The sequence below is a fragment of the Phoca vitulina genome, unplaced genomic scaffold, assembly GCF_004348235.1.
Source record: "Phoca vitulina isolate PV1807 unplaced genomic scaffold, GSC_HSeal_1.0 scaffold4, whole genome shotgun sequence".
Taxonomy (NCBI): Eukaryota; Metazoa; Chordata; class Mammalia; order Carnivora; family Phocidae; genus Phoca; species Phoca vitulina.
In genome coordinates this window covers 77991964-78017961 of record NW_022589707.1, presented here as the reverse complement: position 1 = coordinate 78017961, position 25998 = coordinate 77991964, and the positions used below count along the sequence as shown (strand labels likewise).

Below are 25998 nucleotides of genomic sequence, written 5' to 3'. Positions count from 1 at the left end.
TTTCTAATCAGCAGATTGCTGGGCGAGGTGGCTCATACTGTTAACTCCACATAGAAACTGACTTTGAAGCAAGGTCAAGAGAGATGCCAAATTGCATGTACAATGAGCATGTGAGGATAGCCTTGAATTAAATCCTCACACAAATCAGCCTCCTCTTTTTCTCCAGGGCTCTGGATGTCTTGCTAAAACATGAGTTTTCTGTCCTCTTTTACTTCACCTCCATCTCTCCCCACTTCCTACCCTGCACCCCAACCCCAAGGAGGCCCTTCAGAATTCGGGGAATAATCCTTCATCTATTTTATCTAGTCTACAGCCATAATAAGAGTGTGGGCTGTGTACTAACCGCAGAATTCAGTGCTAGAGGTATAAATATGCATCAGAGTATTTTTTTTTTTAAGATTTTATTTATTTATTTGACTGAGAGAGCTAGAGAGCACAAGCAGGGGGAACAGTAGAGGGAGAGGGAGAAGCAGGCCTCCCAGCGAGCAGGTAGCCAGATGTGGGGCTCGATCCCAGGACCGCAGGATCATGACCTGAGCTGAAGGTAGACACCCAACCATCTGAGCCACCCAGGCGCCCCCAGAGTATTTGTATATGAGTAGCCCACATTCTCGTTAGGGAGACAGAAATGGAAACAAATAGTCACACTACAATAACTGCTTTAATAGTTCTCTGAAAGCACCAAGGTCAGAGAGAACCATTTTGCTTTGGGAAAGTGGGAGATCTTCTCAAAGGTGGTGATTCTCGATCTGAGCATTGAGGGATGAGCCTGAGTGCTCAGAGGGTGAAGTCAGGGAAGAAAATTCCGAGCAGCAGAAGAAATGTGTGCACAAGCTTAGATGTGTGGGCAGTTGGCATGGTGGACAGGGAGGCTGGAGAGGGAGCCTGGAGAGAGATTGTAATAGCAGTAACACGTGAATGTGAAGTTCAAAGGTAAGACCTGTTTGGCTCCAGCTCCAAATTTTAGAATCAGAAGGGGTCTTCGTGATCATGGTGGCTCAGGGCGGTCAATGACATGTTCACACAAGGACCAGAAGCAATCTCTTCCAGTGCTAGGTCTTCTCTTCTTTCTCCAACCATGACCCCTAGCCCCAACCCAGTAAGCTATTCCTATAAAGCCCAGAAATTGGGTGTCTCAGAGTTCAACCTGGAAGTCACAGTATGGAGTTTAGATCTATGTGTCTACTCATTTGTCAAGTTAACATGACATCAATATCTTATACAAATTGTTATCAGACTTCCAAGACTGCTTGCAGGAGAGTGTGTGAGTTTTCCATTGCTGCTGTAACAAATGACCATCAACTTGGTGGTTTATACAAATTTATTTTCTTATAGTTCTGGAGGCCAAAAGCCAAAATCCGTTTCACTGGGCTAAGGTCAAGGTATCACAGGACTGGTTCCTCCTAGAGGCTGCATGCTTTCCTTGCCTCCCTCTTACAAGGATTGTGATTACATTTAGAGCCCCCCTAGATCATCCAGGCTAACCTCTCTCTTAGATCCTTAACTTAATCACATGTATAAAGTCTCTTTTGCCACACAACGTAACATTCACAGACTCTGGGGATTAGGAGGTGGGTATTTTAGGGAGAACAGATAATTGTTCCATTTACTACAGATAGTAGTACTCTTTGTCCTTGAATTGGAAGCATGCAGACCACACATACCTGTTTGTGGCCGTGGACTTGGAAATTCAGGGGTAGATGGGAAGGGCTGGGACAAGTAACCCTCGTTAGTGCCTTGAGTCTATGAAGAATCAGATACTTGAGGGATTGGTCTGATCTTTGTGGGGAAGAAGGCAATGGTTTTTCCTCTTCTCGTAATATATGCCATCCAAGTTGGATTACCCTTGTACTGGAAATGTGTTGGGTAATTTAAAAAGGGTTAGAGATTCCTTCTGAAATTTTTGTTTGCTGACCCAGTGATGACAGAGCCACAGGACTGGCTGAGCACTGGGAATAAATTATCTTAATGTGGAAATACTGAAGGTTCATAGTTTCTAATGCTGGATTGGCACATGCTTTAGTCTGAGAGCATAACTATCCTCAGACTCTAGGCCTGCATGTGAGAGCCCACGCTGGCCTCCTGTTACTGCGCCCTCTCTAAGTGTGCCCCAGGGACCTGGTCTCTTAGAGCCCAAGCTCCATCCCCAACCACCACCACCCCCACCAGGTACCCAGGAATTGGAGTCCTGCCACAATGGTCTCAAGTCTGCTTCCAGGGCCTGCACCAACCTCACCCCATATCTGCCCTCTGGAGCTCAGGCAGCACGCTACTGTGTGCACCCCAAGGCCCAGGGGTGGCTCTGTTGGGCATGGATGGGACACAGACACTGGGAAGGGTCCACAAGGGTAAGCTCCAGGCCATCATAGTAAAGGACAAAAGCTCGAAGCCGATGTCCTGGACCAGTTGCGAGCTCTCCCTGAGTGAGCTCCAGGGGCTGGCAGAGAGCTCTGAGGGGGGCAGAGAACTCTAAGAACCTGGGCCTCATCCTTATGAAGGTATATTTTGTTAAGGTAGGAGGATTGAAGATCTTTTACTTAACAGTTTCAGCCTGATGTATAATTTTTCAATAATTAGACGTGTAGGATGTAGGCCTTGTTAATAACTCTTGCCTCAGGCTCTGTATGTATCAGTGGCAGGGCTGGCCAGAGCCACACTCACTGCTACAAATAGCATTGCCTCAGTGAGAGGTATGCCACACTGCATTGAGCAGCACAAGCAAAGCGCCATAATAGGAAGGAATCAAGTCAAGTTCTTTGGGCACTCAACGGAATGTAAAAAGTTCAATTAATCCCTCAAGTCATTAGGAAAGTATCTATCTCCAGGCCTCAACCTTCATAACATAAGGTGTTTAGCTGGGCGGCTGACGGAGATAAATAAAACTTAATGCCTTCAACATTAACAGTTGGGTTTTGGTGTTTAGATTTTGGAGTATGTTTGGTTCTTTATTCTGAATTACAATCTTTTGTTGTAACTATGTGATTCAGCTCCATGGGAACTGAAGATAATGTTAGCAAAACTCTAAGAACAAAAGAACAAGTGATTTTTTATTATCAGTGTGCCTCCATGAAGACTTCATTCAAATCCTATTCTGGGAACCACTAAGGTGTGGAGGGTTTCCTCTCTCATTGGAGAAAACCAAATTCTCATATCAGTGGATTTCTCCTAATCAAATTAACAAGAGGATTAAAAACAAGTCTATATTCAACACTCCTACCATTTTAAAAGTTAAAACTAGTGTTTTAAATGAAGAATAAATTTTGGGCACCTGGGTGGCTCAGTCAGTTAAGCATCCAACTCTTGATTTTGGCTCATGTCATGATCTCAGGGTTGTGGGATTGAGCCCCACGTTGGGCTTGCCCTCAGCTCAGAGTGTGCTTGAGATCCTATCCTTCTCCTTCTATTCCTCCCTCTCCCTCTCTACTCTGCCGGAGTGTTCTTGCTCTGTCTCTCAAATAAAATCTTTAAAAAAAAATAATTAATGAAGAATAAATTCAAATATTAAACCCCTGAAATCTAAAATTCTTACAAAATACATATTGGTTGCTTTAGTTCCTTTTTTTTTTGAAAGTAATCTCTATGCTCAAAGTGGGGCTCAAACTCACAACCCTGAGATGGAGTCTCATGCTCTATCGACTGAGCCAGCCAGGCACTAGTTATCTTTTTTTTTTTTTTTTTTTTTTTTTAATCTCAAGGTTCATGATTCAAAGTAGCATGCTGGCTTGTACTATCTCAGTGCTATTCTTGGAAGCACAGAATTTTCCAGGCTGAATAGACAGCAGTGGTGGCAGACTCCTCCCTCCACTTCTGGAGTTCTCCCCTGTACTTTTTGTAGTATTAATCCACAAAAAATGCACTTTCTCAGAAAAATTCTGCTTTTTAAAATTGTCAAAGCAATCAGCATTACTTGGATGAGTTTACCTGGGGCTTAGATTCTACATTTTGAAGATCATAACCTGAGTCTTTTAGATTAAAAAAAAGTGAAATATACTGGCCAATTAGCAGCAAGAGGAATATTACTTTTCACACAACTGAAATACTATAATATCTGGCTAGTCTCTTTTCTAGTGGGATAAATGCTAAATGAAATTCAAAGTATGATCTCACAACTATAGTGTGTGAAATTAGTCTTAAGAAGCAAAGGGGCTTAATTTTTGGTTATTTCCTCAGATCAGCTGCCTTTTCCAGTTGCTAATATCGTTCTCTAATTTAGAGATCTGCAGTGGTCTCCAGTTTTTATTGTGAATGCCATACAAATAACCCATATTTGTTTTTTAATTTTATAATATGCTGCTGTATAGATACATATTATGAAACTCAAGATCAGAAAGCAAACAAGATTTAAAAAACATAAACAAAAGTTCTTTTTTTCTTGAATACCCAGTGGGTTGGGGCACCCCACCTTGGAAGTTGTGGCTATATGGTGACATCATTTGACTCAGAATTTCTTCTTGGCTGCTATTTTTTTTTTAAAAAAAGATTTTATTTATTTGAGAGAGAGAGAGAACAAACACAAGCAGGGGGAGTGGGAGAGGGAGAAGCAGGCTTCCCACTGAGCAGGGAACCCGATGCGGGGCTCAATTCCAGGACCCTGGGATCATGACCTGAGCTGAAGGCAGATGCTTAACCAACTGAGCCACCCAGACACTCCTTGGTTGCTATTTCTGCTCTTAAAAGAAGAGGTTTGGAGAAATTTTACTTAACTGTCCCTTTAGGTAGAACACAGTTCTTGTCTCTGAGACCTTGACTCTATTTCTTTTCTGGTCTGTCTCAGATACTGAGAGTAGGGGGGAGAAAAGTAGCCTAACGTAGAGGTCAGCAAACTTTTTTGGTAAAGAGTCAGATAGTAAATATTTTAGGCTTGGTGGGTCCTACATCTCTGGAGCAAGTACTCAGCTCTGTCCTTGTGTGCAAAAGCAGTTAGACAATATGTAAACGAATGAATGTTGTTGCGTCACAATAAAACTTTATGGACACTGCAATTTGAATTTTGTGTAATTTTCAGGAGTCACAAAATATTTTTGATTCCCACCCCCCTCTTCCAACCATGTAAAATTGTAAAAGCCATACTTAGTTCACAGGCCGTACAAAAATGGGTGCAACCTCAAGCTATAAAACTGCTCGGAGAAAACAGGAAAAACTTCATGACCTTGGACTTGGCAGTGGTTTCTTAGATATGACACCAAAAGCACAGGCAACAAAAGCAGAAAGACAAATGAGACTATCTCAAACTTGTGCATCAAGGACCCAATTAGAGTGAAAAGGCAATCTATAGGGTGGAAGAAAATATTTTCAAGTCCTACATCTGATAAGGGGTTAATATCCAGACGATATAAAGAATCCTACAACTTAACAAAAGATAATATAATTCAAAATGGGCAAAGGACTTGAACAGACATTTCTCCAAAGATGCTATACAAATGGCCAACAAGTATACAAAAAGATGTTCAACATTCCTAATCATCAGAAAACTGCTAATAAAAACCACAATGAGATCACCTCAGACCCATTAGGGTGGCTACTACAACCAAACTATAACAAACGTTGGTGAGGATGTGAGATACTGGGGCCCTTGGGCACCATTGGTGGGAGTGTAAAATGATGCAGCCACGATGGAAACCGCATGGAGGATTCTCAAAAAATTAAAAATAGTAATGCCATTGGATCCAGCAATGCTACTTCTGGGTACATATTTAAAAGAATGGAGAGCAGGGTTTGAAGAGACGTTTGCACATCGTTGTTGATAGCATCACTATTCACAATAGCCAAGAGGTAGAAGCCATCCAAGTGGGCATCAGGGGATGAATGGATAAATAACATGTGGTAAATACAATAAAATATTATTCAGTCTTAAAAAGGAAGAAAATCCCATCCCATACTACCACACGGAGAAATCTTGAGGACACTATGCTAAGTGAAATAGGCCAGTCATAAAAAAGACAAATACCAATGATTCTGCTTATATGAGATATTTAAATAGTCAAATACACATAAACAAAAAGTAGAATAGTGGTTATCAGGGCAAAGGGGTAGGGGGAAAAGGGGAGTGGTGTTTAATGGGTATAGAGTTACAGATTTACAAGTTGAAAAAGTTCTGGAGATCTGTTTCCCCAACAATATGAATATACTTAACACTATGGAACTGTGCCACCCAGGTATCCCTCAACTGAGTAAATTTTAAAGATCTTTATTGACTTTATTCAGTGATTCATGAATCGGGCAGCATCCCATCCCGCAGATAGAAAGGAGTTCTGAGTAGCTGTGCAAAATGAAAGACTTCTAGGAAGAAGGTGTTGAAAACCAATCTCTCGGGGCGCCTGGGTGGCTCAGTCGGTTAAGCGTCTGCCTTCAGCTCAGGTCATGATCCCAGGGTCCTGGGATCGAGCCCCGCATCGGGCTCCCTGCTCAGCGGGAAGCCTGCTTCTCCCTCTCCCACTCCCCCTGCTTGTATTCCCTCTCTAGCTGTCTCTCTCTGTGTCAAATAAATAAATAAAATCTTAAAAAACAAACAAACAAAAAACCCCAAAAAAACCCTCTCTGCTCTGGGGCTGAAATATAACACGAAGACAGAATTTGGGGATAAAAAGGCATGATCATTTCCTTACTTTGCCAGGCAAAGGAGCTGCAGCAGGCTAATGCCTTCAAAACTGCAGACGCCCCCAGGGGAAAAGGCTGAGGGGGTTTTATAGAAAAGTACAGGATTGGGGCACCTGGGTGGCTCAGTTGGTTAAGCGACTGCCTTTGGCTCAGGTCATGATCCCGGAATCCCGGGATTGGGATCGAGTCCAGCGTCGTTGGGCTCCCCTCTCAGCGGGGAGTCTGCTTCTCCCTCTGACCCTTTCCCCTCTTGTGCATTCTCTCTCTCTCAAATAAATAAAATCTTATTTTATCGGGGTGGTTTCGATAGGAATCTGGTAGAGGCTTCCAGCCACCTTCACGGTCTTCAGTGTGGTCTCCAGACTCCCTCTGGCCACCTGAGTTTTGTTACTAAGTGTATGTTGAGGTCAGCAAGATGTCAACATTGATCCGAGTTCCTGGAACAAGGGATTCTACTGAAAAACAAGTGAAGGGGAAGGGGAAGCTTCAAGAAAGAGGAGGAGAAAAATGTGTACAGTTTAAAGTCAAGCCTTGGTGAAGCATTAGTGTGTCCATCTTAATTTCCAACCATCTTTACGTTTCTATAGCAGTTTCCAAGGGAGCAGGACATAGAAGTTACACGAGCAGAAAGTGTATTGGTTGGCAAGGTCTCTTTCCTTTAGGTGATGGCAGGGGTTTATCACGCAGGTGATCTTGTTAGTGCTGACCAGGTGATTCCTGATTAGTTTAAGATTCCATTTCTGAGAGAGGCAAAAACTAATTCTCAGTTTAGTGATGTGAAGCTTAGCCTGAGTGACTCCATTTGGTGCCTGTTGTCTTGTTTTTAATAGTAACCATTTAGAAGATAAATTAGTTAAAGGGTGGCATAAGAGGGAAGGACAAATAAAACTCAGTTCAGCAAGTCAGGGTCTAAAATTAAACCATGAGTGAAATGCAGAGAGTGCAGTGTTCACTTTGCCCTGTATGGTGAAGCAGGGCGACCTAGAAATTTTGCCTGGAGTGATATAAATTGTTACACTAATCAGCTTCTTTTCATTGCCTAGAAAAAAAATCCAACCATTGTAAAAGCTTTAGAAGTTGTGTTGAGCAGAGATTGCAACACAATCCATAAAGTTTATGTAGTATTCCAGGAGTTAAGCAAGCATAAACATTACTCCTTAATACAGCTTCAATTATAATCGCAATGTGTGTTAAAAGACTATTCATGTCTCCTAGGCTTTCCTGATTTACAGAGATGTCCTTATCCCAAGTACCCGCTCTCATGGAAAAACACCCTGTGAACATTTGTCTCTTCACGGTATCTGTAAGTATGTGTAGAGAAGAGTTAGCAAGTGAACACTTCAAACTGATTATTAAGCATAGTAAGCAAATGCAGCACATGAACCTAGACAGTATCCTAGTTCAGAGGGAAAAAGTTATGAAAGACATTCTTGGGACAATCCTAGAAACTTGAATATGGACCGAATATTGAGTGACGTCAGCACTAGCCCGAGGGAGTAAGGTCCACACCTGACCTAATCTTTGTATTTCTACAGTATGACACAAGCACCTTCACTTTCAGATAGCACAATAGTTCGGTTTGTATTTTCCAACTGTCGTACCTGCATTTGGGGCCTGTGTGTTGTTTTTTCCAACATAACACCCCACACAAGTCCCAAAGGCCATGGGCACGAGCAGGAGAGTCTTAAGGAATCTTTTTGCCCAACCATCTGCTGATGAATTCAATTTCAACCTGATTTCCACCTGTTTATACTTAAATTACTGCTTAAAACAAATAATATCAGCCTGCAGTTTAAAAAGAAAATCCCAGGGGTGCATGGGTGGCTCAGTCAGTTAAGCGTCTGCATGGGGGGCAGGCCCTGATCCCGGGGTCCTGGGATATATTCTCCTGTGGGGCTCCCTGTTCAGCGGGGGTCTGCTTCTCCATCTCCCTCTGCCCCTCCCACTTGTGCACCCGTGTTCTCTCTCAATAAGTAAAATCTTTAAAAAATAAAAAATAAAAATCCTGGGAGAAACTCGGAATCACAATTTCATGCCCTTTATCCTGAGAGTGTAAAAAAGAAAAAAAAAGACAAGAACTGTACTAGTAGGCTGTGATATCATTTTAAAAAGGTAATGAGCACACTGTGACAAGGCAGGGCTGCCATTAATATTCAGTATCTCTTGTACACACTTCAGATTAGTTTCTTTGCTGCCAGGCTCATGGCACCATCGGTTTTAAGTATTCTGCTCCCAAGAGCTTGTCTGCTACGATAGCGCCGATTATGAGATGCCACCAAGATCCCATTTAGTCTTAGCAGTTACGGCTGGTATCTAGGAAAGTGTTCATGCATCTGGCAAAGTTAGCTATTGATTTAGGGCAGGGTAACCAATCTGGTATGAGAAAGGTTTCTGCAGGGCGAAGCGGCGGCGCGCGCTGGCCGGGAGGCGGAAGGGTGAGGGGAGGGGTTCTAAGCGCGCGGCCCGTGGCGCCTCCTTTACCAAGATGGCCTCGGAGTTGGGGTCCGCGGGGGCGGCCATCTTGGTAAAGGCCGGAGTGGCGGCTCCGACGCTGGCAGGGCTGCCAGATTCGAAGGTCACAATGAGTGAGTGAGCAGGCCACGTGGAGCGAACTTTGCCTCGGCCTATGCGGACAGCTCGCCTCCGCGATGGCGAGGCGGCGGGCGTTGAGGCGGTGCCTGCAGCTGCTGGCGCCCTCGGCGGAGCCGGCGCGCCGGGGCCGGGGCCGGGGGCGGAGGAACCCGGGCGCCGGGCGCCGCGGCCCCTCCCGCTGCGCGGGGGCACTGTGCCCGGGGGCGCCGTGGCCCGCAGCCCAGGAAGAGCAGCGGCGGCGGCGGCGCGCGCGCCCTGCCGCCCCCCACGCCAGGTGAGCCCCGCCCCTCCGCCGCCGGGAGCCCGAGCGCCGGGAGGTCTGTTCTCCCGCTCCGGCCTCGCGCGAGGCGGCGTCCTCCCGCCCGCGGGTCCCTTTCGCGGCTCGCTTTCTCCTCGGCCTCTGGGTGGAGCCGCCAGCACAGTCCGGCCTGGGGCTGTTTGTGGACTCAGCGAAGTAGAGCGCGCCGTGGGTGGGATTCCCGGTGCGGAGCCCTGCCTCCTCCTGGAGATGCTGCACTTGTGAGAGGCAGGGGTTCGTTTGAATTTCTGCGCCTCGAGAGTTGCGGAGCCCGCATCTTTGAAGCTGCCTGGGTCAAGAGCCACATCCCCCGCCCCCCCCCCCCATCTTGGGAGAGTAGCCGTCTCTGGGACTTGGTTCAGATCCCATCTTCTCTGCAGGTCACCAGGTTGCATCTTCACTGATCGGAATACATGTGGGTGTTCCTTCTTTGGCTGTATGTAAACGAATGGGTCGACAGCTTCCTTAGAGCAACTTATTTCTGCTTCATATATGGTATTTATCTTAAAAAAAAAAAATCCATTCCAACAGGTTTCTTTGCTTTTGTCTTCAAAGTTAACCACTGAATGGAAGAGCAAAAGTAAGGAGCAAAGTGGGGTGGGGTGGCGGAAGCTGGTGATTTCTTGAGTTTTCTGTCCCGTGGTTGTTTCTTAAGTTGGGTATTATTGCAGGCTTTTTAGAACAGGTATGCAGATAGCGTTTTTTCCCCGATATAGAACCCACTGTGGTCCCGATAGTTGAGATAAATAGGCCTCCATGGGCTCTAGTCTCATGCATCAACACAGCAGTCGAACCTGGAAAACACTGAGAGAATGAGAAAAGTTAACCTTTAAAAGGTCACTTAGATCTTGTCCTTGCCTTTACTGTTATGATATGATTCATCTCGTTTGCTTTGGCTGAGCATGAAGTGTTTGCTCTTTGATAATTCTGATTAGTTTATTGAGAAACTCATTCCTGAGCTACAGCTCTCTGAAAATTAAACAATTTCAATCTCTGTTTAAAGTGGTTATCTAGCAGTTCCGTTTCTATTTTAGTTACACTGTTTTTGATTTAGCCTCAGACATAGATATCGTTTAGAAAGGAGTTATGTAATCTTTAAAAAGAAAAGATTACCGCAGCTGGCCGGTTAGCTCAGTTGGTTAGAGCGTGGTGCTAATAAAAAGAAAAGATTACCTATATTCTACAACAGTCTGATGTTGCAAGAAAACATTAGGTCTGTGAGAGAAGAAATTAGGGCAAGTGTACTTGTTTAAGAATTTAGGAGATACTGACTTCAATTAAAACTGTTGTGAGTCAACTGGAAATACAGTTCCAATTTTCAAAAATTTTTTGTTGCATTCTGCAGGCTTTCCTGCTGAAGAATTTCTGTTAAGTCTCCAAGAGGGGAAATACTTAAGAGTGTTTCTCATACCCTATTTTTGCTCACAATTCCAAGTTAAATTGTACAGAATTCATATTGCAAAACTTAATTTTTAAATTAGTCCAGGGATGATTGTACGAAGGATATTTTAATCTAAGCATTCCGTTGTAGGGTTTTGGTTCTGTTTTAGCTGATACGGTCATCCTCTTATGTTTGTTTGAAAAGGGTATAATGTTCCTTTGGTACTTACGAGTTTGGGAAACTGAGGGGATTTTAAAGAACATTTTGTCTGTGTTTGGAAAAGTACCATTTGCCTTTGATTTTCGTTCCGCTTTTTCTTTGTAGTGGTAGATGGCTGTGGACGTAGAGGGTTTTTCCATTCCATTCTACTCTTTATGCAAGTAAGAGTATGACTGTAGCTGCGGGGCTGTGTTGATCCAGCATTTTAGATTGAAAAGAATACAAGTAAAAAATGTTTGCATTGAAGTATTATTGGGGAAATGAACTGTGCACGTTATTAATTGTTAACGAGCACCTTTATCCTGAAGGCCTGTGAGGGCATGTGTAAAATTGGCATTAAAAAAAATCCTCATGTGGGGCGCCTGGGTGGTTCAGTCGGTTAAATGTCCGCCTCTTGGTTCAACTTAGGTCGTGATCTCGGTTGTGGGATCCAGCCCTGGAGTCAGGCTCCCCATCAGTGCAGCCTCTGCTTGAGATTCTCTCTCCCTCTCCTTCTGCCCCTCCCACTCCCTCCCCCCCAATAAATAAATCTTTAAAAGAAATCATGTGATTTCCAGCATAAGGTTCAAGTAACATACCATTCTAACTGCTATATTACTGAAGAAGTCTACCTATCTATAACTTATAGTGCTTTGCTCACCTTGTCTTTTGAATTAAGAACTATTGTGTATTTAAATATTAAGACTTTTGTGACAGATTATATATGTATTCGTATGACCCCAGGGGCAGTTTGGTTATGTCAGAAATAGTTTTTTGTCAACTCAGTTGGTTAGGTAACATATTATAAGTATCATGACTATAACTTACAAAGCCCTGTCAAGTGTTTATGTATTATTAGCCTGACTTAATAGACATACAGTATGTGACGTTATTAACCCCATTCCACAGATGAGGTAATCAGGAAACTGAGAGCTTGGGAGATTTTAGCGAAGGTCCCTTGGTACAGTAGCTCCGGCCTTGCGCAGGAAGATCCCCTGCTGCCTCTTGTTAGAAAGGGGTACCAGTGAAGCCAGGGTCGAGTGGTGGGGCTCAGCAAGCTTTGGTCTGCATGACAGCCATAGATTACAGCCCTAAACCTGTTTGTGAGTGGTCCGTATCATCGGGTGTAGGGGTACACAGTGGCATATGGATGGATCAGCATGAGTTCAGAAGCGTGATTGAGAAAGAGCCCGGTATGTACCTGTTACCTAAAACAATTCATCTTTGCCCTTGAAGGCAGCAGATTTTCAGGTTTATCTAAATCGGGGTTTTCCCAGATTAAGGGACGGTAACATATTGGCTGGACAGGAAGTGCCTGTATACTTCTGTGCTCATTTGTAATCTCATTTTTAAGAGTAAAGATGTCAGAATAAAGAAACCGCAAGCTTCCTCATTGTTTCTGGCACCCCTTAAACTGGTAAGGGGCTTGTTTGTTTTGCTTACAAGACCCTGATGCTAGGATACCTGAACTGCAGCAGTAATTAGTCTGGAAAGTTTTCTGTATTTTGGGGATCCTTCAAACTGCAAAGATGTTTGTTCTCTTTTCAAGTTACTGTGTTCCTTCCTTTGGCTTGTTTGGAGAGCTTGTGAAAAGAAGTACTATGTATATATTCAGAATATTGTGCCATTATATGGTTGAAGTGACTCAGGACAGTTTAAAGAGCTTCTAGACTCCCCTTTTAAAAAAAAAAGTGAAGGCCCTGTTATCTGTTTATGAGCTAAACTAAGTAAAATACCCTACATGAGTTGGAATGTGTCCTTTATCTTTTTATGCTGATCATATGCTCTTTTGGTCCAAGTGTTTTTATTTAAGATTTTATTTATTTGAATGAGAGAGAGAGAGAGAATGAGAACAAGAAGGGGGAAGGGAGAGAGAGAAGCAGACTCCCTGCTATGCAGGGAGCCCCCGACACGGGATCCCAGGACCCTGGGATCACGATCAAGCCGAAGGCAGATGCTTAACTGACTGAGCCACCCAGGCGCCCCGGTCCAGGTGTTTATAAACATAATTATGAAAGCATGGCTAATCAACAGCCCAGGCTCTATCCCTAGCCACAGCTGGACCTTTGGAATGTCATGTAACCCTCCGGCCTGACTTGCTTCACCTGTAAAGTAAAGGGGTCACACAGTGATGAACTTGAGTCATGGAATGTTCAAGTTAGAGAGGACTTTAGTATGTACCGGTCCAACCTCTTTAATTTACAGATTTCCTGTTTCTACTCTTGCAAGAGTTTTTAGCCTGTCATGATACTGCAAAACTGAAACCTCAAAATGAGACTTTCCTCCCATTTCACGGGGATGAGGTACTTTAATGTTCTTGGATGAAAGTGGATTCCTCTCTCATTCTTTGCTCTCATAGCGTCTCAATTTTATATGTAGATGAGATGTTCATTGTGTATAAATGTATATGTGCTGTTCAGCGCTTGTTTTTCAACTGCATGAATATGAATGATGGTGGGCATATTGAATATCACCACAATGAAGAATTTGACAAACTCTGGATGTTCTCAGCAACATTCTCTTGGTTAAGCATGAATATGTAGAGCTTTATAATTCCTCTTTGTTTAGCTGCCCAAATATTTTAAGTTGTACTTAATAATAATGGTCATCTCCGATTTACTATGAACTCACATTTTAGTGAATTTTGTTGAAGACCTATCTGTGCATTTATATGGTACCCCGAGGCCACAGAGTGATCACTCCTCCAGGTTTTTCTGGGACTGAGGAGGTTCTCAGGATGGAGGACTCTCCGTGCTATAACTGGGAAAGCTCCGGCCACACTACATGTGTTGGTCCCCCTGCCCGAAGGTGTCTCTTCATTGACCTTGATTAACAGTTGGAAGGATAAAATGCCAGGGGGCTATATGCTGGATGAACTCAAAGACATCTTTTCAAAGACAAGGAAAATATCTTCAAGGCTTCATGTATATTACCTGTTTATATGACTAGAATATAGAACTATATAAATCCTTTGTTCTTTTCTATGTAACTTTAAACGAGAACAGTTTAGTGATTAAATAGGTCACATGTGAAATCTTCTCCATGTAAAATTAAAAGGGCAGTTATATTTATAAGAGAACTTATCAGAGAACGACTAAGTGCTTTTTACTTTGAAAGGGAACAAAGAGGACATCGTTGAAAGCCAAAAAGGAAAAAAGGCTAGCCTTGCCAGTGAGATTGTAACTGTTGGCTATCCGCTACTAACTTTGAACCCGGTATCTGTTCAAGATAAATTTATTGGATTTTTCTTGCAGATTCAACATGATTAGTGGAAAAGAGCACAGGCTCTGGAATCTGATACAGCTTGGGTTGGATCTCCAGGCCCAACTGGTAGCCAGCTTTTTGACTTTATGTAAACCGTTAAACTCAGTAAACCTTTTGTTACATTACCTTTAACATAAGGGTGATCTCTACCTCCTGGGAATTTTGAGGGTTGAATGAGATGCTGAATATATTTAAAGTGGCGCAGAGAGGGCGCCTGGGTGGCTCAGTTGGTTAAGCGACTGCCTTCGGCTCAGGTCATGATCCTGGAGTCCCGGGATCGAGTCCCACATCGGGCTCCCTGCTCAGCAGGGGGTCTGCTTCTCCCTCTGCCCTCTTCCCTCTCGTGCTCTCTGTCTCTCATTCTCTCTCTCGCAAATAAATAAATAAAAAATCTTAAAGTGGCGCAGAGTAAGTGCCTACTAAGCAGTAAACTACAGCAGTCACGCGTGCTGCGCGCTGTACCCATGTTTAGATTAGGAAGGATTCTGTGGTTCCAGAGCTTCCCTGAACTTCGCGGCTATGGTTATTGTCTCAGTTGGGATTAGTCTGGGGAGGCTTAGAGCTGGAAAATTCAGAGTGGGTATGGTGGCCCCCGAAGTCCTAGTTATCTGTGCCATTCCTAGGAAGTGGCCCTCACACTCAGGGTGGCTCCGGCCAGCAAGATACAGGAAAAATCAAAAAGAGTGTCTCCCTTGCCCTTAAGATTCCCAGAAGCAACATGGAAGACTTCTGCTTGAATCACAAAGTATCCTCAATATGGCTAATCCGTGGTGGGAAAGGTGGGAAAGGTGGGCGTATAGCTGGTGTGTAGCTGGCTACCCTAAGGAGAACTGGGGCTCTGTGACTGAAGGAAAGTGGGGGGACTAGATTCTATGGTAGACCTCTTCTAGTTTTTTTGTGTTTTGTTTTGTTTTTTGTTTATAGAGCATTTTTTATTTTATTTATTTTTAAAAAATTTTAAAAGATTTTATGTATATGACAGAAAGAGAGAGAGCACAAGTAGGCAGAGTGGCAGGCAGAAGGAGAGGGAGAAGCAGGCTCTCTGCTGAGCAGGGAGCCCGATGTGGGGCTCGATCCCAGGACCCCAGGATCATGACCTGAGCCGAAGGCAGACGCCCAATGGACTGAGCCACCCAGGTGCCCTGATTTTTATTTATTTTTAAAAGATTTTATTTATTTATTTGACACACAGAGCGAGAGTGTGAGCACACACAGGGGGAGTGGCAGGGAGAGGGAGAGGCAGACTCCCCGCTGAGCAAGGAGCCCGACGTGGGGCTCCATCCCAGGACCCCGGGATCACGACCTGAGCCGAAGGCAGATGCTTAAACGACTGAGCTACTCAGGCACTCCTAGAGCATTTTTAAAAATTTTATTTATTTTTTTGAGAGAAACACACACACTCACACACATACACAAGGCATGGGGGGAAGGGGCAGAGGGAGAAGGGGGAGAGAGAGAATCCTAAGCAGCCTCCACGTTCAGCTCAGCACAGAGCCTGATGTGGGCTCCATCTCAAGACTGTGAGATCATGACCTGGGCTGAATCCAAGAGTCGGACACTTCACTGGCTGAGCCGCCCAGGTGCCCCAGCATCTTCTGATCTTTACCACTAGGTCACAACTTTACCGCCAGAGAATTCAAGGCCTCAAGAATTCCCTAGGATTTTTCAGTTTTTAGTTCTGTGATTAGTAGTAGGAACGCCCTCTGTTGGCTTTTGTCTCACTGTCCTTTGGTTACTTTTGCTTCTATAATTTTATTCCCAATGAGTCTTTTTAAAAACAATTAACTCTGTCCCAGTGAAGAATAATTAGGAGATTAACCTCCTGTTCTTCATTTATTCATTCAACAAATATTTATTGAATACTCCTCACGTATAGGCTGCTTTGGGTTATTATAGACAATGTGAATCATCATCGATTATGTGTCTTTTTCTTTTGGTTTGGCTTCCTGGGAGCACAGAGTCGAATTTGTGACTCAGCTGGACTGAATACAAGTCTGTGACCTATCAAACTTTGTTCTTAGCCATGTGGTCTTCCTAGTCCTAGCACCCTGTGGTCACCTTGGGGTCATGCTCCCTCTCTAAATTGTAGTGTGGGGCAGGGAGGAAGAGTAGGCTTTATGGTTGGCAGTTGCCAGGCTAGCATAAATTTGGGGGTACCAGAAAGTCCCTTTGGTCCTTCTTAAATGCCTGTCCTACTTTTATGCCAATGACTAATTCGAAGTAGCCATTCTTAACCCTGCCTGTGTATTGGGATCACCCACAGAGCTTTTAAAAACTATCTGGGGAACCCCACCTGACATTTTGATTCAGAAGCCTCAAGTATAGTTTTTAAACCATAGGTCATTCTGATGGGCAGCCAGCCTTGAGAATCCCAGGTTTAAGGCTTTGTACCCAGCTGACTTGGAAATACTTAAGAGAGGAGTCCTACGTTGCTACCTATCAGTTATATTAGAGATCAGATCCTTCTTTAACAACCTGTTTTGGCCACCGGAGGGGGAAGTGGGAGAACCCTGAGACTAGTAGTCACTTGGTTTGGAGATAGAAGATACTGAGATGCTTTAGGGGACATTTAGCCAGAGTTGGCCTGGCTTGCCTGTTTTGCCTGCTCCTGTGATGGAAAGCTTTTCCTTTGAGCCAAAGAATCTTGATAACTAGGGCTCTGGCGCTGGGGAGAGTGCTGATTGTAGGTGTGGCCACTATTAGGATCCTGAGTTCGCACATTTTTCTCCCTGGGGGGCGGATGGGAGATAAGGGGGTGAGGGTGGAGAGGATTATTATGTTCAGGACCAGGAAGGACACTGTACAGGTTAGGAAGGGTCTCCTGGTGAATTCAGAAAGTTGCTGAGGCCACAAGGAGCTATGGGTTTGCATAGGAATCCTGTGGAGAATTGTGGTTTCATATTTGTTTTGAGTTGTGTGAATTCCAGGAAGACCAGGGCTGCTTTTACTCAAATATAAGAACAAAAACACATTCCAGAATTTATTTCATTTCAGTTTATTCATGCAATTACCCTTAGCTCCCGTATTTTATTAGTGCAGAAATTTAAAAATGGATTATGTGCTTAGAATATAATGTAGTGGCTTACAGTTATTGTGGGCTTACTGTGTGCCGACGTTGGGCTAAGGATCACGTACATTTTGTCCAATACCATAATGAACGGGCATCAGACAAGGAAACTAAGACTTAGAGGTGACAAGGATGCCTGCCAAGTTGGGAAGTATCTATTTTAAAATGTTTAAATTTTGGGGCCTCCTGGGAGGCTCAGTCGTTGGGCATCTGCCTTTGGCTCAGGTCATGATCCCAGGGTCCTGGGATCGAGCCCCACATCGGGTTCCCTGCTTGGTGGAAAGCCTGCTTCTCCCTCTCCCACTCCCCCTGCTTGTGTTCCCTCTCTCGCTGTGTCTCTTTGTCAAATAAATAAAATCTTTAAAAAAATAAAGTGTGGGCTGCATTCAGAAGCTTATGAGCCTCTTTGGCGTCCCTGATCCTGTGGATCACAGAACTTCTCATCATTGTGAACCATTTGGCATATAAGGAAAAGTGTTTGGGCCAGTTGTTTTGGAAATGCCTTATTCTAAAAGCTATAGGTTTTGGTATTCCTAGCTGACACTTGTGTAAACCTATTTCTCCAAAATCTGTAGGGTTGCAGAAGATTTTTTTTTTTTTTTTTGCTAGAATGTAGATATAGTAGACATTCAAACAGTGTTCGATAAATGTCTCTAGAAATGATTGAAGTATAGGCCCTTACAAATTATACCTGAAATCTTTTTAAAGGGTGAAAATCAAATGGTTGTTTGATGATCAGATTTGTCATGAAATCTCTTCTGAAAATATTTTAAGCTCTACATAATCTCCTGGTCTGCCCGATAAACCCGTGAAACTACACTTTCTCCAAGTAGCTAACGTTGCTGTTCTCAGATAAAAAATACTGTGCTTATCCCTTGCTAACCCAGCCTGGGAAGGTGGCTGCATCTGAGCTAACTTTAGCTGGGGACTTCCTACCAGGCAGTAGAACTTGGGAGGGGCACACCACAGTGGCGGCCACGTTAGAGGGGGGCAGCCCTTCCATGGCCCGAGCAGGCTTTGTGGTGTAGCCACAGATTGTTAGAACTGGGGAGGTTGAAGGGGCCTTAAGGCTGTGACTCAGGCCTCTCGTTTTACAGATGGAGAAAGTCTTAATGATAGTAAGTGACTTTTTTTTTTTTTTATTAAGACTTTATGTATTTATTTGAGAGAGAGAGTGCGAGTGCGGGGAGGAGCAGAGGGAGAGGGACAAGCAGACTCTGCACGGAGCATGGAGCCCGATGTGGAGCTGGATCCCACAACCCCGGGATCAGGACCCGAGCCGAAATCAAGAGTCCGACGCTCAACTGACAGAGCCAACCAGAAACCCTGATAATAAATGACCTTTTAAAGCTTACAGGCTTCAGTGTGGACAGTCTCGACTTACTATGGTTTGACTTCCGATTTTTCAACTTTATGGTGGTGGTAAAGCCATACATATTCAGTAGAAACTGTACTTTGAATTTTGAACTGTTCCCAGGCTAATGGTTCATGATATGATTCTGGCAGCTGCAGGGCTCCCAGTCAGCCCTGTGACCACGAGAGTCCACAGTCGACACACTGACAGCCATTCTGTCCCCCACATAACCATTCTGTTTTTCACTTTCAGTAATATTCAATAAATACATGAGCTGTTCAACGTTTTATTACAAAACCGGCTTTGTGTCAGATGATTTTGCCCAACTGTAGACTAATATAAGTGTTCTGCTCATGTGTAGGGTAGGCTAGGCTAAGCTGTGGTGTTTGGTAGGTTAGGTGTGTTAAATGCGTATGTTAATTTTCGACTTTCAGTATTTTCAACTTCAGGATGGGTTTGTTTGGATTGTCACCCTGTTGTAAGTCGAGGAAGATTGGTACAGTGAAAGTTCGGACCAGACTGAAGTCAGAAGTAAAAGAGAGTGCTTTCCCCCTCTTACCCTTCCTTTCTATCCAGGATCTATGAAGATCTCTTTTCTTTTTTTTTTTTTTTTTGGGAGAGAGAGAGCACATTGATGTGTGTGTGAGCAAGGGGGAGGGCAGAGGGAGAGGGCAAGAGAGAGAATCTTAAGCAGGCTCCATGCCCAGAGTGGAGCCTGATGTGGGGCTCCATCTCAAGACCCTGAGATCATGACCTGAACTGAAATCAGGAGTCGGACACTTAACCAGCTGAGCCACCCAGGCGCCCCTCCATTCCTTTTCTTTATGGAATATATATTTTTATGGGTTATACTTTAAAAACAAGCAACTTTCTTTTTGTATAATGGATTGAGACAGAGACAGGAGAGAGAGAGGCCACACTTTGAAAGTGTATTTTTGTTCAAATCTTGGCTGAAGGAATAATGAATGAACACTTAAGGTCCTATAACAGATTGAGGATACATACTTTTAAGTTTCTCAAACTTCAGGCTAGTCTTTCCTCCCCCATAATCCAGAATTGGATCTGAACTTTTTGTTTGCATTATTTTTAAGATACTAAGGTGGTGATAATTATGTCAGTTCAGTAAACATCCTGCTTTATGCAGGTTTTCTCAATTTGCCATAACATGCCACTTTATTTATTATTATTTTTTTTAACATGCCATTTTAGTAGGATTATCCTAAGGATTCCAGTTGCAGTACTGTAGGTGGTATTTTAAAATGAGCTTTGGTCTTAAGCTGCCTTGTTTATTGTTTCTAATTCTAATCAGAGCTTTGCTTTCTTGTTTACTTATAGGAAAAACTCTTATAGAGGAAGCACCTAGAGTGTATGTATTTTGGTGACTTAAAATCTTTTAATAGCCTGTGAAATGACTTTTTAGTTTAATATATTGAATTTTGCCAAATAGCAAAGAATATTTGGTGTTGTGTGATCAAGAACATTTGTTGTCCTTGACTAGTTTTGGAAAAGAAAACATGTTCTCTAGTTTGTATCCTGGAGAGTCAGGTTGAGTTCTGCACTCACTCTTCTCAAAACTGTCTATTCTGAGTCTTCAGTGCTTTTGGTAAGGTAACATTTCTCTGTGAATTACTTGTGTCAGATGACACAACACAGTTTAGTAACAAATTCCATGTCCTGGGGCGCCTGGGTGGCTCAGTCGGTTAAGCGTCTGCATTTTACTCGGGCATGATCCCAGGGTCCTGAGATCAAGCCCCCTGTCACCCTGCATTGGACTCCCTGCTCGGCGGGGAGTCTGCTTCTCCCTCTACTTCCCCCCACTTGTGCCCATGTGCGCACATGCGCTCTCTCTCTCAGATAAATGGATAAAATCTTTAAAAAAAAAAAAATTCCATGTCCTTATTTAAAGGAAAAAAATGTATGGGGTCTCGGGAGTACGGTGCTTCAGAAGCAGTAGAACGGTCTTCCTGCGGAATTTTTTTGCAAGAGTCCGTTTTATAGAGCCTAGAAGAGGCAATGTGGAAACAGGGCATGATTGGGTAAGAGGTTGGGCATTTTCGTATAGGGCTAGCAGGCCTGTTTTTAGGGTAAGGTAAGCTCGCTAAGCTGAATTGGAGGACTGTGATAGGATTCCTTGACAAGGGTTTCCCATGAGTGCAGGCTGACTTGGGTTTAAGATTTGTGGGCCAAGCCACAAGGGCAGTTTCTGTTCTGTGGGTCCTGATAAGCGAATTAACTTTATCATTTGTTGAAGTAATTCTTCTGTCTCTAATCAGATGAACACTTTATAAGGCAAAATTAAAGTTTTTTTTTAACACAAGAAAATATTTTGATTTTTATAAAGGATCAGGAAACTTAGACTTTTTATAAAAATACTTTTTTTTAAACGTAACATTTTTAAGGAAAGAACAATCTGTTTTTAAGTCTATCTGGAATTCTAGAATGTTCTCTTTCACTTGAAACAGCTCAGTTAGATCAAAAGGTTCTAGTTATCATATTCTTTATATTTTTATTGAACATCAGTAATAGTAGTAGTCACAATTTGCATTTGGATAGTGCTTGGGGATACTAGCCTATGATGTCATTGCTCCTCGTTACAGTCCTTCAGGGAGGCATTTGGTTGTTATCTTTATTTCACAGATGAGTAAGGCCAGGTTGAGACAGGTTAAGTTACTTTCCCCACGATGATCTTTCTCTAGTTAGTGGTAAAGCTGGAGTCCTGTCTTCTACAGCCCCCATTAATGTTCTTTTCACTTTTATAAAGGTTAGTTGTTTGCTGTGATAAATAGATTTCTATCATATATACACATATCATATTTTATGTATATATGTATACACATATGTATTCTAAAATATTTTTGACTCAAAAACTATTATTAAAGGTTGTCATAACTCATTTTTAGTGTGCTCCCAGGTCTTGTATATTAAGCTATTTGTTTTCCCTTAACTTTTTAGTGAAACTGGTTGTTAAGTCAACAAAGTGAGTAAAAAAAAAAAAATGAAATGCACTGATAACAAACAACGCGGTACTTTCTTTGTTGATGTATGGGGTGTACATACCTCTCACAGAACACTCTTCCTTTCATTAGCCAGTGTACTTCCCACGCTGGGACATATCTCCCCTCCCTACCAGACTCCTGAATGCATGTGGAGACTGAGACCAGTCTTCAGGGAAGTCTGTATTGTCTGTGAGGGATGGAGACAGTTTAATTTAACCTTTGGAAACCCTTTGCAGACACTCCTGTGATTGAAATAGTTTCATTGGCTATGTTAGCTAGCATTATATTAAAAGGACCCTTTTCACTACAGCTAGGACTGCAGATATAAAATGGTGAATTTTGTGTTATTTTAGATACCTGAAAATAGAGTTCTGAATGTTTTCCAGGTTTCAAGTCAGCATCTTTGTTGGTATGTAATGGATAGTCACCCAATTAGTATTTATTAAATGTCACCCCCAGGAATAATGATTTGCAATGTCATGGTTTATGAGCACGCTGAAATCCCAAACATACATTGTACTAATGTAATTTGTTTCTTTAAGTTTCTAAATGATAAAGCAATGCATTCAATTCTAGGCAGCGGGCAAATCTTAAATGTCAAAGAAAGAAAGGATAAAACATTTGCTTTTGAAATAGAGAGCGCTTGGTTTTTGAAAGTGTTTTACCCATGTGTGCAGTTATTGAAATAAAATATTTGTACTTGGCAGACTTGTCCTCACCAAATGTCACAGCTCAGATCTCTCTTTGGTTAGAGACGTTGGGGTAAGTCCTTCTCCTAGTAAGTAGGCAATTAATCTTCAAAGAAAGATGGAGAATGTAGTTGATAATTACTAGATGGAATTTATGTTGTCCTTTTTGTAACAAATTGTTCTTTAAACAAAGAGCATTTATATTTTATATTAGTTGTCATAGGGCTTTGTTTAAATCTGCTTCTGGATTCTAGCTTTTTAGTCCAAATTTAGCTGTTGTTCACAGAAGAAAGAAGGGTCAACACATTAATTGCGGTTCTGATTATATTTAATTACCAAGGCAAATGTTTTTGCTCCTTTTCCAAAATCTCTCCATATAAAAACTGGTATATTTCATTAGTGTCAAGACAGGCGTTTTATGCACATTTGAACACCACTGATTCCAGGTTATGTCATATAATGGGTGATCTTATAATTGATAATATTTTTACAGTCTTAGTGGCACATAAAAGAACCATGTGCACCATTCATGGTGCCTTAAATTGGATGAAAATCAGCGTGACGTAAAGATCTTCATCAAGTTTTGGACTCACTTTTAAAACACAGGTTGTTTACCATGTATATGTACTCAGCAGTATGCACATCTCCTTTCGCTTACTGTTGGCCTGAGATCAAGGCTGAATTTTTACTTGTTAAATTTGGAGAGAGATCTATAACCAGAAATAAGGAGGAGATTTGCTACATTTAATTAAGGAAACTCCAGCCTGGATATGTTACGGGGTTTGTCTGAATTTCCAAAGCTGAAAACGAGTTACATACACAGAACCCACTCTTCTTGAGTCCTTGTTCTTCCCATCATTTTTTTTTTTTTTAAGATTTTATTTATTTGACAGAGAGAGACACAGTGAGAGAGGGAACACAAGCAGGGGGAGTGGGAGAGGGAGAACAGGCTTTCCGCGGAGCAGGGAGCCCGATGCGGGGCTCGATCCCAGGACTCTGGGATCATGACCAGAGCCGAAGGCAGACGCTTAACGACTGAGCCACCCAGGCGCCCCTCTTCCCATCATTTTATCTTTGGTGCTTGAAGATGACCCTTGTGAGATTGTTGCTGTGCCCTCCAGAGCGGCCAGAACACTGATAGTTGATGAGGACCCTTCTCATGTGACCCAGGCTCCTGTGTCTCCACCTGCCGAGGCTCACTTTGTCACTGGAGCACCTGTTGGGAGAGCTTGTCACTTTGCATGTTCAGAGTGGACTGCCAGTACTTTTCCTCCAAGAGAACAAGTCCAGATTGTTACGATTCAGGTTTTCACGTCCTTCTGTTTGTTTCCAGATCATTTCACACTAACTGCCTAGTGCCAACATTTTGTGTTGCTTGAACACTTTCGTGGTTGTATAATCCTGTGAATATATGTCCAGGTATTGAAGGATATTTTAAAAATCATGTGCAAAGGCCCCGTGATGGAAGAGGTGGCCGTGAGGTGGGAGCATGGTGCATTTGAGGAAGTAGATGAAGGCCCTGTGTTTGTAGCAGAGCAGAGTGTGGGCAGGGCCAGAAACACCCTCATGGACCATCTTCTTACTGACTTTTGCCCTCATTCTGAGAACCAAGGGAATCTTCTGGAGGTTTTTCCTTTTCGTTGGTTTTATCAGATCTGCCTTTAAAAGATCATTCCTGAAGACTGGATTTTGTGTGTGTTGGGGTGAAGGGTGTGTTAAGAGAGGATGGCTCTTTGCTGGAGAATGGTTTCCATGGGTGGATTGGGGTGAGAGCCTGAGTGGATGGGAGGAAAGAAAATGGGAAAAGCATGCAGAGACCGTTTATTTTTCAAGGATAAAGCAGATCACTGAACCCATTTTTCACTCTCCTACTCCTGGGTCCCTGGAAACCTCTCTGTTTTCTTACCTTCACTTGTATCACCCCCAACACAACCTGGGTCCCAGGGTCATCATGTCCATGGGTGTCCGTGAGCACTTCTGCTTGGATTCCTCCCTGTTGTCTCACACCCTGTCTCAAGCTCGCTGGGTCAGAAAGCCACCTTCTCTTCCACCCTCCAAATACTTGCTTTCCCCTAATTCCTTGGCTTGGTCATCGGTGCTGTCATTTCTGACTCCTGCCACTTGTCTACCCATCCCTCAACCTGCCCTACAAACAGTCCAAAGTTTGCCACCATCCAGAGACTCAGGTCTTCCTGATTCACCCTCTTGTTTCTTGGATTTATTCTGTGTTTTCTCTTTTCACTGTCACTGCCTCCTCATCTTTTGACTGGACTGCTATCTACCTCTTAGTATTTCAATTAGAAATGGGCATTAGGGATGCCTAGGTGACTCCTTTGGTTGAGTGTCTGCCTTCGGCTCAGGTCATGATCCTGGGATCCTGGGATCGAGCCCCGCATGGGGCTCCCTACTCAGCGGGGAGTCTGCTTCTCTCCCTCTGTCTCTCCCTCTACTTATGTGTTTTCTCTCTGTCAAATAAATAACATCTTAAAAAAAAAAAAGGGCATTATGATACCTACCTTGAAATGTTGCTAGGAGCAGAAATTTAAATGGAATTTGTGAAACAGGGAGCAAGCAGAGTGTTTCACTATTACTGCATGTTCTGGGCTGCCTATTTCCTATTCGCAAATTTATCTGTCTGGCTCCAGTGTTTAGCCACACCCTTTCATTTTTATCCTACTACCAGAGTTGTTTCCTTTTTAAGCTCCTTCATTCTTTTCTTCATTGCTTACAGGGCAGCCAGACCTCCTTAAAGTCTCAGGCCGGGCCCCAAATCGGATCCCAGCCTTCATGCATTTGCTGTTGGCTGTTACAAGCCTTCCTTACTTCTTATGTCCCAGCCGCATCGGACCACTCTATGTTGTCTCAAAACTCTATTTTTTTTATTATGTTAATCACCATACGTTACATCATTAGTTTTTGATGTAGTGTTCCATGATTCATTGTTTGCGTATAACACCCAGTGCTCCATTCAGTATGTGCCCTCTTTAATACCCATCACCAGGCTAACCCATCCTCCCAAGCCCCTCCCCTCTAGAACCCTCTGTTTGTTTCTCAGAGTCCATAGTCTCTCATGGTTCATCTCCCCCACCGATTTACCCCACTTCATTTCTCCCTTCCTACTATCTTCTTCTTTTTTTTTTTTTTTAACATGTAATGTATTATTTGTTTCAGAGGTACAGTATTGTACAAATAATACAGTGTATTATTTGTTTCTGCGATTCAACAGTCTCACACAATTCACTGTTAGTACAGTATATGTACAAATAATACAGTGTATTATTTGTTTCTGCGATTCAACAGTCTCACACAATTCACAGTGCTCACCATAGCACATACCCTTCTCAGTGTCTGTCACCCAGCCACCCCATCCCTCCCACCCCCCACCACTCCAGCAACCCTCAGTTTGTTTCCTGAGATTAAGAATTCCTCATATCAGTGAGATCATATGATACATATCTTTCTCTGATTGACTTATTTCGCTCAGCATAATACCCTCCAGTTCCATCCACGTTGTTGCAAGTGGCAAGATTTCATTCCTTTTGCTGGCTGCATAATATTCCAT

The 25998-nt window shown here is 43.1% G+C and overlaps 1 protein-coding gene across 5 annotated transcripts in view; it reads left to right on the top strand.

The window, feature by feature from the left end:
• Positions 1–9391: 9391 nt before the first annotated feature.
• NAPEPLD (N-acyl phosphatidylethanolamine phospholipase D) overlaps positions 9392–25998 on the top strand; it is a 53614-nt gene continuing 37007 nt past the window's right edge. The window contains exon 1 of one of the 5 annotated variants that reach the window (XM_032402316.1): positions 9392–9463. Coding sequence is in view for 1 of the 5 variants with exons in the window: in XM_032402313.1 (XP_032258204.1) it covers positions 10054–10067 (14 nt within the window). In the remaining 4 variants the exon portion in view is untranslated. The other 4 variants (XM_032402314.1, XM_032402317.1, XM_032402313.1 and 1 more) reach the window with 4 other exon arrangements.